The 13694-nt window shown below is 43.2% G+C and overlaps 1 protein-coding gene across 1 annotated transcript; it reads left to right on the forward strand.

The window, feature by feature from the left end:
- The first annotated feature begins 6798 nt into the window (after nt 1–6798).
- LOC115129935 (proteinase-activated receptor 4-like) lies at nt 6799–10671 on the forward strand. The gene is made up of 2 exons (XM_029660733.2): nt 6799–7219; nt 9240–10671. Exons 1-2 carry the CDS (start codon nt 7108–7110, stop codon nt 10316–10318), a joined length of 1191 nt encoding a protein of 396 aa, XP_029516593.1. The 5' UTR covers nt 6799–7107; the 3' UTR covers nt 10319–10671.
- The last annotated feature ends 3023 nt before the right edge of the window (nt 10672–13694 follow it).

Below are 13694 nucleotides of genomic sequence, written 5' to 3' on the forward strand. Positions count from 1 at the left end.
CAAAGGCTGCACTGAAATCTAACAGTACAGCTCCCACAACCTTCTGATTATCAATTTATTTCAACCAATCATCAGTCATTTGTGGCAGTGCAGTACATGTTGAGTGCCCTTCTCTATAAGCATGCTGAAAGTATGTTGTTAATTTGTTTAAAGAGAATTATTTGGTCAAACACATTTCTGGGGGTTTGCTAAGAGCTGGCAGCAAGCTGATGGGTCTGCTGTTAGAACCAGTAAAGGCCGCTTTACCACTCTTGGGGTAGCAGCTTTGGCTTCCCTCCAGGCCCGAGGAGAAAGACTTTCCTCTCGTCTCAGATTAAATATAAGACAGATAGGAGTGGCTATAGAGTCACTTCAAGCTATTTTCTTGTTGTTGTAACAACTGCTTGTTGAACTATTTTTATTCGTTTGAAAGACCCTTTACCTGTGATAGAGAGACACCACTGTCCTCAATGGTACTCCGCCATCTTTGGTCTTTGTCATGGTAGCTAGCAATGTAGGTTACGCTGTTACTCCTCGCAGTTCTAGACAGGACAGGTCACAGGGAAGATTGAAAACAACAACAAACAGCAGGGATCTAGACAGCCACAAACCCGGGACAATCCGCGGTCCCAGCCACAATGGCTAACTGGGTCGCGGAATACGTTCAAGCCCTCAAAAAACCCTGCTAGCTTGATAGACAGCTAGCTAGTAGCTAGCTGCTACGCCAAATAGCTCCTCAGACTTGGCCTTGGTCGGAAGGATATCTGGACAGAGAGTAGCAGTCCCAACAACTGATGCCAACTGCGTTGCGGGATCCAAACTAAAAAGTTAGCTAGCTACTAAGAAACTTTTCAATACACTTTCAAAACAACAAACATTCCAAAGCAACAAACCGATCTCTCCCTCGTTCCGCGTTCAACAGGTGGCCAACCTTGCTCCACTCCCTGATCTACTGGGTGAGCAGATTTCTATTCCAGCCCAGCAATAATACACATTATTATCAACTCATTGGGTTTGATAAGTTGAGTTTGGGTTTGATCATTGGGTTTGATCTTTTGGAGTGAAGAGTTGTCAAGTGGCAGTCCACTTCTGGTCGAAATGTACAGTTGGTGGTAACTCCTATTAAATACCATTGAGATCATCCATCAATGACAGAAAAACTTGAATTGTTGCATCTCATTGTGTTGTTGTTGTCCTCCGGTGGCTAGCTAGCTAGCTAAAATTGTCCCTTTCCAAAATTAGCCATGGATGGAGATAGGGATTTGGACTTGTGGTTTTACTTAATTCTCCGTACTGGCCATTGATTATAATGGCGATTCTGATCCAAACATCATGTATGATAGAATGACAGACCGTTTCGTCAAAATGAAAGAGAGGAAGATGGCATTGGCTTTTCTCTACAAGGACTAAATTGTTTTTGGTCTCTTTTAATTGTCACTGTATTAGACGAAGCAGAGGTGATTTGATGTTGTTGGTGAAATGGTGCGGGAATAGTGGAGGCAGCTCCTGTTTTCTTTGCGACTTGCGGTAACTCTCTGTGGCTCTTTAGTGGTCCGAAAATGTCGGAAACAACTTGCTTGACAATGCTGTAGGTCATGTAACTGCCTGTTATACGCACATGCATTCTGGACTTCACCGGACAGAGGTTGCTATCCGGTTTGGTGATAAAACAAATGTGTGTTTGAATTTACTCTGCCACTGTCTTCGTATTGTCTATGCATTGAGGTCTATATATAATGGTCACAGGGCACATTAATGAACAGGTTATAGAGCGAACAACACAGGGGGGAATAAGTGAGTGACACTCTTGACCAGTCGAAGTTGTAAGTTAGGTGGGTCTAAATCAGGATAATAACCTTCGTCTTCATTACAATACATTTGACTAGGTATGTTGTTTTTTGTTCACGTCCTTTTTGTTTAATTTGATTAATAACCTCCCCTCCTCTCAATGAAGACAGTTTTTTTTAAATCATGCCCAATGCGTTTCACCAAGTAGACAAGACTATCGGGTTTGGCTCACGATACCGCTTTAAAATAGATGTTAATCAACAAAGCTTTATTTAAAAGTTTGTCAGCAGCAAAACAGTGAGTGGACATCCCCTGTTTATCTACGTAGGCTATTACGATATTTTAACCAGTTCCTGTTATTATTTTGGATGTACATAAAAAAACTCTATGTAGGCTATATGCTCATCATGGTAGGAGAGATGAGATAATCTGGTGACACTCCTATTTTGAAACATTTAAGTTATTTTCCTCTAGCAATTTCTTGTTTTCTTGTTTGATTAATTAAAAAACCCTTACCCTACTTTGACCCGCATGCCCGACTAGCATCACCACCCTGGATGGTTCCGACCTTGAATATGTGGACATCTATAAGTACCTAGGTGTCTGGCTAGACTGCAAACTCTCCTTCCAGACTCACATCAAACATCTCCAATCGAAAATCAAATCAAGAGTCGGCTTTCTATTCCGCAACAAAGCCTCCTTCACTCACGCCGCCAAGCTTACCCTAGTAAAACTGACTATCCTACCGATCCTCGATTTCGGCGATGTCATCTACAAAATGGCTTCCAACACTCTACTCAGCAAACTGGATGCAGTCTATCATAGTGCCATCCGTTTTGTCACCAAAGCACCTTATACCACCCACCACTGCGACTTGTATGCTCTAGTCGGCTGGCCCTCGCTACATATTCGTCGCCAGACCCACTGGCTCCAGGTCATCTACAAGTCCATGCTAGGTAAAGGACCAGTTCACTGGTCACGATGGCAACACCCATCCGTAGTACACGCTCCAGCAGGTGTATCTCACTGATCATCCCTAAAGCCAACACCTCATTTGGCCGCCTTTCGTTCCAGTACTCTGCTGCCTGTGACTGGAACGAACTGCAAAAATCGCTGAAGTTGGAGACTTTTATCTCCCTCACCAACTTCAAACATCAGCTATCCGAGCAGCTAACCGATCGCTGCAGCTGTACATAGTCTATTGGTAAATAGCCCACCCATTTTCACCTACCTCATTCCCATACTGTTTTTATACTGTTTTTATTTTATTTATTTATTTACTTTTCTGCTCTTTTGCACACCAATATCTCTACCTGTACATGACCATCTGATCATTTATCACCCCAGTGTTAATCTGCAAAATTGTATTATTCGCCTACCTCCTCATGCCTTTTGCACACATTGTATATAGACTGCCCATTTTTTTCTACTGTGTTATTGACTTGTTAATTGTTCACTCCATGTGTAACTCTGTGTTGTCTGTTCACACTGCTATGCTTTATCTTGGCCAGGTCGCAGTTGCAAATGAGAACTTGTTCTCAACTAGCCTACCTGGTTAAATAAAGGTGAAATAAAAATAAAAAAAAGCTGGTTCCACAGTAATGTGTCTGGTTTCTTTTTTTAAATCCTGGCCATGCATAAGTAGCCTATCCATAAAAGGTTTCTAAATGGTCTACTTGTGAGGCTTTTGCAAGGCCATACAGACTGGACCAAAAAAAGACACCTTTTGCAGAAAACTGCATTGAAAGTATAGGAAGCATTGCTTTTTTCTGCACAACTGGCTATCAGAGTTTACCCACCTATTTTTTTGACCACTACATCACTGCTTATGACCTGCTTTGTGTGGGTCTTAAAACTTTCCATTAGCAATGCATGAAATTGTAACCTTTGTGCTAGTTTTTAAAGGACAAACCTAAATTATTGCCACCCCTCCCATCTCAGTGCAAACGAGCTGAGGTTAGAACAGGTAAATTGCCAATTCTGGCATTAGGGCTGGAAAATGCCAATGTGGCAGTTTTTACATGACAAAATGTCAAACTAACATGCGTTTGACACTTGCGCCTCAGCGCCAGCCGAAAACATTTATTTAATATTTATTTATTAAGTGATTAAAACTCTTCATTCTGTTACCAAATCGGTAACAATTTGACCAAAAAATCCGTAACAGAATGACTGCAACTGAATTGGCGACAATGAGAATTCAAACTAGTCACAAACCACAGTTCAGTCACGTGCTACTGTCCTCCCTTCCACTGGCATACTGTTTTGTTCAGCTTGTAACTTTTTTCTTTCTCTTTCTGTTACGTGGTAGTCAAAGCAAGAGTGTGAAAACAGTCTGGACAACCCCTCCTTCTCGCTCACTTCTCTTCTTTCTTTCTTCAGTTAATGTCACCTCTCCCGGTTCTTATGGATACCCACCCATGAGTGGTAGGTAACCTAGCAGTTAGCGTTTTGGGCCAGTAACTGCTAGTTCAGATCAAACCAAATCAAATCAAATCAGATCAAATTGTACTAGTCACATGTGCCGAATTCAACAGGTGTAGATAGTGAAATGCTTGCTTGCGAGCCCCTAACCATTAGTGCAGTTTCCAAAAACATGGATAAGAATAAGAAATAAAAGTAACAAGTAAATATAAAGTGCAGCAGTAAAAAATAACAATATATACATGAGGTACCGGTACCGAGTCAATTTACGGGGGCATCGGCTAGTTGAGGTAGTATGTACATGTAGGTAGAGTTATTAAAGTGACTATGCATAGAGAGTGGCAGTGGTGTGGAGAGGGGAGAGGAGGGGGGGGGGCAATGCAAATAGTCTGGGTAGCCATTTGACTAGATGTTCAGGAGTCTTATTGCTTGGGGATAGAAGCTGTTTAGAAGCCTGTTGGACCTAGATACTTGGCGCTCCAGTACCGCTTGCCATGTTGTAGCAGAGAGAACAGTCTATGACTGGGGTGGCTGGAGTCTTTGACAATTTTTAGGGCCTTCCTCTGACTCTGCCTGGTATAGAGGTCCTGGATGGCAGGAAGCTTGGCCCCAGTACTGGGCTGTTCTCACTACCCTCTGTCGTGCCTTGCGGTTGGAGCCCGAGCAGTTGCCATACCAGGCAGTGATGCAACCAGTCAGGATGCTCTCGATGGTGCAGCTGTCGAATCTTTTGAGGATCTGAGGACCCATGGCAAATTTTTTCAATCCCAGAGTTAATCATGTGAAAAATCTGTCCATGAGCATGGCATTTAACCCTTATTCCTCCACGATCGCTGTCAATAATGGCAGACCCCTTACCATGACCAGATTCTCAGGGAGAGTTGGCATATGCATAAAAACACATTTGAAATTCACACATGTATTATTACACATAGGACCAATATAAGCACCCACCAAATTATTATTTTAATATGAGCCCCCAACCAACACCAGATGTCGGACATTGAAAAGTAGTTACAATTTTGTTAGAATTTGTAACTATTAGAATAATAGCCAGTGTGTATAATAATACCCAGACATGCAAATGGAGATACTACATTTTTTACCTTTGTGTACCTATTCAGGATACATCACTGTGAAGAGAATGACATTAATAATGATGCATTTCTGTATAGTACAGATCAGGGACCCATGATGTCATTATTTTACCATTATTATTTTATGGGCGTTAATCCACTTCACTTACTGTAGTTCAATAACCAATAATGTTTTCAAACTCAAGGTGTTATATCATAGCTAACACCCCATTGTTTCTGCAGACATCTTTGAATCTTAATTGGAGTTTTTTGAAAATGTGGTCACATAAAAAAAAAAAAAGAGATTTCACCGTAGTTTTGCAAAGTTCTTTGAGTAAATGCGTTTGGTAACACTTTGCCAGATGCAATAAGAAAATTACAGAAACACATTATCAGTAATAGCCTATTGAGGCTGAATATATAAACACCAGGGTGGAACGCAAACACACTTCCCCTACATCCGTGATCCCTAATTTCCGTCAGCTAAGATCCTATCGTTTCCTGTGAGATGTCAGTAATTCACATGAAAACACATCAGCATAACATTAGCTAACATTAGCTAGCTAGTTGAAGTCCCTCTCAATCCACTTGCCCTGTGCTAGAAGGGACAAGGACTGTAATGCTGATGTGTTGCAGACCCTATTTGACTTTGCTATTAGTCCTTTCAAGGCCATTGCCTTGATATGCCCCTGTTCTTCTCTGACAGAAGTGACTGCTCCTCATGCAGGCCTCTACCTCTCTCCTCACAGTCACCATACTGGGGACACAGGACATGTGCTTATCCAGCTTGATAGACTGTGTGTTTGTCATGTTTATTTGTGTGTGTCTGAGTAGGGTTGCTTGGTAGATGTGTGCGGAAGGACAGACTGCCAAGACAGGAGGAGCAAATAAACCGAGCTACGTGAAAAATAGAGGTCTCATATAAAACGAATGGTTGGATATTTATACAACTAGAGAGTATTTGGATGGAAAGCACAGCCTCTCTGCCCAGTGGAGGATTGTTGATGCTTATTTGACAACGGCTTGTCCTCCTAAGAACGGCAGGAATGTAATACCCTCTGGCGTCAAGACCTGCAGTTTTTTGTGGGTTGTGTTTTAAATGGCATCAGAGGATGCACGATTGAGTCCAGTATGGACAACAAAGATTGCTGCAAGGGAGAGGGATTGGGAACATACGGCTGTTGTTTAGGACAGGATATTTTCAATGAATGTCCGAACATGGAACTCTTGAGCACAATGACACTTACTTATGAAGTGTGTGTGTGGTTGTATGTGTGTGTTTGTTGTTGTATGCTCTTTGGGTCATTGGGTGTGAGTGGATGTCTGTCTGGAATAATGCATGCCTTACTATGGCCCCAGAGGTGAAATTACCATATTTCCTGTTCCTCAAAGCGTGGAGAAGATCAACTCACCGCTCTCTCCTCATATGAATCACAGCATGAGAAGAACAATGTCATGCCCCCACCACCAAACATGCACCTCCCCCAGAGGCAGAACTAGACACACAGCTGGACCATATTAGAATAGAGGATAGGAGTACAGTGTAGAAGAGACCGGTGTAGTCTGTTGAAGTCAAGCTGCTGAACTCATCTGAGACACAGCTGAGACTCTTGACAAACTTTGTCAGGAACACAGTGATTTGAAGGGTGATATTGTGGCAAAGGAGATAACAATTTTAGACTTCACTGTATTATCATCACAGGACTTGGGACACAGGGGCTGCGTTACACAGAGCAGTGAAAGGAAGGAAGGGAGAGGCAGCTCTCTCTGCTTGTGGAAGTAGCGCCTGACCATAAATTATAGCTTTCGCTGTGAGAGAGCACGGATCCTCTGCAGCACCATGAGTCTCTTTGCTCCAGCCGGGACTCTGCTATTGCTGCTCTCTCTTTCTGCTCTCCTCCATGGCTGTTCCTCCTCTCCCACCACGGAGGAGTGCACTGGCATGGGCGTCCGTAAGTTGGTGCATCTTTTTTTCTTCTTCTTTCGATCCAAACTCCTTCAGGTCACTTTCATTAAGCAAACCACAAACTAATGGTTTGCTTAATGAAACCCTTCGTTTGGGTTTCATTGTGTGAATTTTTATTTTTTTATTTTGGTAGGTGTTCATGTACAACAGTAAGTAGCTTGGATGTGGTCATTTCAGTTGAGGAAGCTCATGTTTCCAGTGATTTTGAAGATATACCGGCATGCAAGCTAATCTACTGCCTCTTATCTACTGAGTAGGAATGTGTTCTCTATAGGGTAGTTTATGTACATTATTGCCATATACCGGCCAGCTATTTCCTGTAAATTAAACCATTTGCTGAAATGAGCCTGAGCTCTCTGGGAACTGTTACTATAGCCTCCCACTTAACTGTAATTGCTAAAACAACATCAGGCTAAACTGGAATGTAAATATAATTGGTGATTGAAAAAGTGTTCACAACGCTAAGCCACTACACGCACAGGCAAGGTACTGAACAAGAGAGGTAACCCTCTTAGAAAAAAGGTACTATCTAGAACCAACAAGGGTTCTTTGTCTGTCCCCATAGAATAATCCAGTGATTTTTGTTTCCAGATAGTACTCTTTTGGGTTCCACGTAGAACCCTCTGTGTAAAGGGTTCTACCTTGAACCCAAAAGGGTTCTACCTGGAGCCCAAAACATTTATACTATGGGGACAGCCGAAGAACCCTTGTGGAACCCTTTTTTCTAAGTGTGTAGGAGCTAAACGAGCTTCAGTCTATCTGCATTTCAAATGTGATAAATATACTGAACAAAAATATAAAGGCAACATGTAAAGTGTTTCATGAGCTGAAATAAAAGATCCCAGACATTTTCCATAAAAGCTTGTGCACAAATTTCTTTACATCCCTGTTAGTGAGAATTTCTAATTTGCCACAATAATCTATCCACCTGACTGGTGTAACATATCAAGAAGCTGATTAAACCGCATGGTCATTACACAGGTGCGTCTTGTGCTGGGGACAATAAAAGGACACTCTAAAATGTGCAGTTTTGTCACACAACACAGTGCCACAGATGTCTCATGTTTTGAGGGAGCATGGAATAGGCATGCTGACTGCAGGAATGTCCACCAGGGCTGTTGCTAGAGACCAGCCACCTGGACAGCTGATGAAACTGTGGGTTTGCACTACCGAAGAACAAACTACACAAACTGTCAGAAACCGCCTCAGGGAAGCTGATCTGCGTGTTCGTCATCCTCACCAGGGTCATGACCTGACTGCAGTTCTGCGTCATAACCGGCTTCAGTAGGAAAATGCTCACCTTCGATGGCCACTGGCACACTGGAGAAGTGTGCTCTTCACAGATTAACCCTGATTTCAACTGTTCCGGGACAGATGGCAGACAATGTCGCAATGATCTGTATACAATTCCTGGAAACTGAACATGCCCTATATCTTCAATGGCCTGCTTACTCACCAGACATTTCATCCATTGACATATCATCCATGTTTGGGATACTCTGGAACGACGCGTACAACAGCGTGTTCCAGTTCCCGCCAATATCCAGCAACTTCGCACACCTTCAGACATACAGTACCACAGACCACTTTAATGGTATTGCCAGACCCCTCCCATGACCATAGGTTATTTTCAAGCTGATGAGATCACTTTGTTCTTAATGATCTGAATCCTAGCTTGAGATCCACACCGCGTAACTCAAGTTTTCACACAAAATGTCCTTTCGACTACGGATGTGAAAGTCCTGCAAGCTTTTCGCATTGGGCTGAATCCTAACTTGAGAAATGCAGGCATATCTCCATCCTTTGTGTATATCACACATCGATGTTATTAGAAGTTTGTGTCACCTACACATTTCAAGTTAGGGGTATGCCTTATCTGAATGCTTAATTAGGATGCACAGCTTTTTCTAGGTAAAATATCAGTATATGAATGCATTTATACTGAAAATATTTTCATGCAGAACCTCTAACGAATCATCAAATCTCTTCTGTTTCTACCTTGACAGGGCTGCGCTCCTTCAAGCTGGTGTCCAACTGCAACTTCACCACCCTGAAAGACAAACAGATCCAGGAGGTGCAGGCTCCCACCACCGTGCTCTACGTGCCCATGCTCTACCTGGTAGCCTTCACTGTGGGCCTCCCGGCTAACCTCCTGGCCCTGTGGGTCCTTCTGTTCCGTACCAAGAAGATGCCATCCACCATCCTCCTCATCAACCTCACCGCCACCGACCTCATGATACTGATGGTGCTCCCCTTCCGCATAGTCTATCACTTCCAGGGCAACGACTGGGTCTTCGGTGAGCCCTTCTGCCGCGTGGTCACGGCGCTCTTCTACGGCAACATGTATGGCTCTGTGCTGTGCCTGGCGTTCATCGCCGTCGACCGCTATGTGGCATTGGTGCACCCGTTCGGTGCCAAAACCCTCCGCAGCTTTCGCACCTCCCTTTACATGAGCCTGGGCGTATGGGTGGTGGCGCTGGCCGCCATGGTGCCTCTCCTCGTCTCCCGCCAGTCCTACAAGCTGGACGAGCCGAGCATAACCACGTGCCACGACGCGTTGCCTGAGGAGGAGCATGAGAACTACTTCCTGCCCTACTTTCTCACACTCTTCTTTCTCTGCTTCCTGCTCCCCCTGCTGGTCGTCCTCTACTGCTACGGCTCCGTGATACGCACCCTAGTGGCGGGAGGCCAGCGCTACGCCCACGCTGTGCGCGTCACTGTGCTAGTGCTGGTAGTGTTCGTTGGCTGCCTGCTACCCAGCAACGTCCTCCTTCTCCTGCACTACTCCGACTCCTACCTGGTGGATGACGGGGAGGACCTGTACGTGCCCTACATGGTTAGCCTAGCTGTTAGCACGTTGAACAGCTGCATCGACCCCTTCATCTTCTACTACGTCTCTGACGACTTCAGGGAAAAGGTCAGGACGGTGCTGTGTTGCCGCGGCGACAACGGGAGAGACTCGACCACGGGGAACCAGGTGTCCTATTCGTCCACCTCAAAGGGGACACAAAGGTCAAAGGTGATACTGCTGTCCAAGTCTAGTCGGAGCCCGGCGACGTCAGAGGGGGAGATAGCATGCAGATAGGTATTAGAGAACTAGACGTGTAGGCACTAGGATCACACGAAGACTCAATGTTGTGTTGTTCCTCTGGTTTATGTGAGACTCTCATTTATACAGCCAATGACTTTTATCGTATATTGTGAAAAACAAAAAATGGATGGCAAATTCTGTGCAATTTCCATAAACATGCAGTCAATGGAGGGAGGTGTTTAGGAATTATCATCATACAGGGATACAATAGTCTCTTTAGACATCCACTTTGCCTATGGTCTGGTTTTCGAGATGAGGGTTTGTATCGTTAGAGTTCTACAGGATTACACAGTCAATCTATATTAATGGAATGTCTTTTATAAATCTGACAAAATGGGAAAAATACAGTTGCAGGGTGTGTTGTCCCTATTCTTCGGTCTAGGTCAGTGGTTCCCAAACTTTTTATAGTCCCATACTCCTTCAAACATTCAACCTCCAGCTGCATACCCCTCTAGTACCAGGGTCAGCGCACTCTCAAATGTTAATAACATATAATCATCATAATAATATAATAATAATCAATAATTTTGTTCTTTATTTAACCATCTTACATATGAAATCTTATTTGTACATCGAAAACTATGAATAACTCACCACAGGTTAATGAGAAGGGTGTGCTTAAAATGATGCACATAACTCTGCAATGTTGGGTTGTATTGGAGAAATTCTTAAATCATTTCCCACACACAGTCTGTGCCTGTATTTAGTTTTCATGCTAGTGAGGGCCGAGAATCCACTCTCAAACAGGTACATGGTTGCAAAGGACATCAGTGTCTTAACAGCATGATTTGCCAAGGCAGGATACTCAGAGCGCATCCCAATCCAGACATCTGGCAGTGGCTTCTGATTAAATTAAATTTTCACAGAACCGCTTGTTGCAATTTCAATGAGGCTCTCTTGTTCAGATATCGGTAAGTGGACTGAAGGCAGGGCATGAAAGGGATAACTTTCAATTACAACTGGATTTGTTTGTTTAATCCGTTTCGGGAAAGTACCTACGTAATTGCGCACCCAACTCACTCAGGTGCTTTGCTATATCACCTTTTACATTGTCCGTAAGCTTGAGTTCATTTGCACACAAAACAATCATACAATGATGGAAAGACCTGTGTGTTGTCCTTGTTAATGCAGAAAGAGAAGAGCTTCAACTTCTTAGTCATAGCCAAAATGTTGTCCCGCACATTGAATATAGTTGCAGAGAGTCCCTGTAATCCTAGATTCAGTTCATTCAGGTGAGAAAAAACATCACCCAGATTGGCCAGTCGTGTGAGAAACTCGTCATCATCAGACAAGTGACAATTATGGTCAGTAAAGAAAACTTTAAGCTCGTCTCTCAATTTAAAAAAATGTGTCAATACTTTGCCCGCTGATAACCAGCGCACTTCTGTATGTTGTAAAAGCGTTGCCCATTTCATAGCATAGTGCAGAAAATACACAAGAGTTCAGTGGCCTTGCTTTAACAAAGTTAACCATTTTCACTGTAGTGTTCAAAACGTCTTTCAAGCTGTCAGGCATTCCCTTGGCAGCAGGAGCCTCTCGGTGGATGCTTCAGTGTACCCGAGTGTCGTAGGGAGCAACTGCTTGCGCGTGCATTACCACTCCACTATGTCTTCCTGTCATGGCTTTTGCGCCATCAGTAAAGATAAACACATCTTGACCCCCAAAGTCCATTTGATGTCACAAAGCTGTCCAGTACTTTCAAAATATCCTCTCCTGTTATCCTGGTTTCCAGTGGTTTGCAGAAGAGGATGTATTCCGTAACTGACACCCCATAAACTTAACGGACATATACCAGGAGCTGTGCCAGGCTGCCACGTCTGTTGACTCAACCAGCTGTAACCCATATAATTCACTGGCTTGTATGCGAAGCAGTAATTGTTTCAAAACATCTCCTGCCGTGTCACTGATGCGCGTTGAAACAGTGTTGTTTGATGAAGGCATTGTCTGTATAGTTTTTTGGCCTTTTTCCCTAGCATTTCCCAGCCATATCTGCGGCAGCGGGAAGAATTAAGTCCTCCACAATAGTATGGGGCTTGCCTGTCCTAACCACTCGGTAGCTCACCATATAAGACGCCTCTATCCCCTTCTTATTAATGGTATCTGTTGCTTTTATACATGTCTTACTACTCAAAAGTAATCTTAGTTCTCCTCTAGAAAGAGGAGTGGGAGGCCCCAGTGCACAACTGAGCAAGAGGACAAGCATTTGCTGCCAGTTGAGGACTTGTGAGGCATCTGTTTCTCAAACTAGACACTCTAATGTACTTGTCCTCTTGCTCAGTTGTGCACTGGGGCCTCCCACTCCTCTTTCTGTTCTGGTTAGGGCCAGTTTGCACTGTTCTGTGAAGGGAGTAGTTCACAGCGTTGTACAGGATATTCCGTTTCTTGGCAATTTCTCACATGGAATAGCCTTCATTTCTCAGAACAAGAATAGACTGACGAGTTTCAGAAGAAAGTTATTTGTTTCTGGCCATTTTGAGGCTGTAATCGAACCCACAAATACTGACGCTCCAGATACTCAACTAGTCTGAAGAAGGTCTGTTTTATGGCTTTTTTAATCAGAACAATAGTTTCAGCTGTGCTAACATAATTGCAAAAGGGTTTTCTAATGATCAATAAGCCTTTTAAAATGCTAAACTTGGATTAGCTAGCACAACGTGCCATTGGAGCACAGGAGTGATGGTTGCTGATAATGGGCTTCTGTACGCGTATGTAGATATTCCATAAGAAATCAGCCATTTCCTGCTACAACGGTCATTTACAACATTAAATGTCTACACTGTATGTCTGATCAACTTGATGTTATTTTAATGGACAACATTTTTTATTTTCTTTTAAAAACAAGGACATTTCTAGGTGACCCCAAACATTTGAAGGGTAGTGTATATATATTTACGGCATTGCGCGTACCCCCAGTTTGAGGATACCTGGTCTAGGTGAAATGCCTATATAGAGTGGGTATAACCCTTTCATTATCTACATGTATTGATACAAATATCTCATAGTATGGAATCAGCAATACTACACATTATTACACATTTGTTTTCATTGTATTATCTAAAAAATCCAGGGGTACATTCCTTCAGGTAGGGTGACCTATTCCATAGCTTACAGCTCTGTGGTAAATGTTTCAATTGTCCATGGAATAGCTGAACAGTTTGTACCTAGAGGTCAACAACAGCATTTTACATTAAGCAGCTCTAAGTGATGCCATACTTTTTTCCCCCCATTTGGACGTGTTGGCCAAATTTAGGCATGTCCATGTGAAAATGGGTATGCGTCTGGAATGGATTTTGTTCATACCATGCTGTGACTGCTTGTCTGGAACACATTCAAGTTTTGGATATTTCCCTCAAAAATTGTATATCATGGA

This window comes from Oncorhynchus nerka, linkage group LG5, assembly GCF_034236695.1.
Source record: "Oncorhynchus nerka isolate Pitt River linkage group LG5, Oner_Uvic_2.0, whole genome shotgun sequence".
NCBI lineage: Eukaryota > Metazoa > Chordata > Actinopteri > Salmoniformes > Salmonidae > Oncorhynchus > Oncorhynchus nerka.

Coding starts and splice junctions, on each gene's coding strand:
- LOC115129935 (XM_029660733.2), top strand. CDS start 7,108: ATGAGTCTCTTTGCTCCAGCCGGGACTCTGCTATTGCTGCTCTCTCTT. Junction 7,220..9,239: donor GTGCACTGGCATGGGCGTCC/GTAAGTTGGTGC, acceptor CTACCTTGACAG/GGCTGCGCTCCTTCAAGCTG.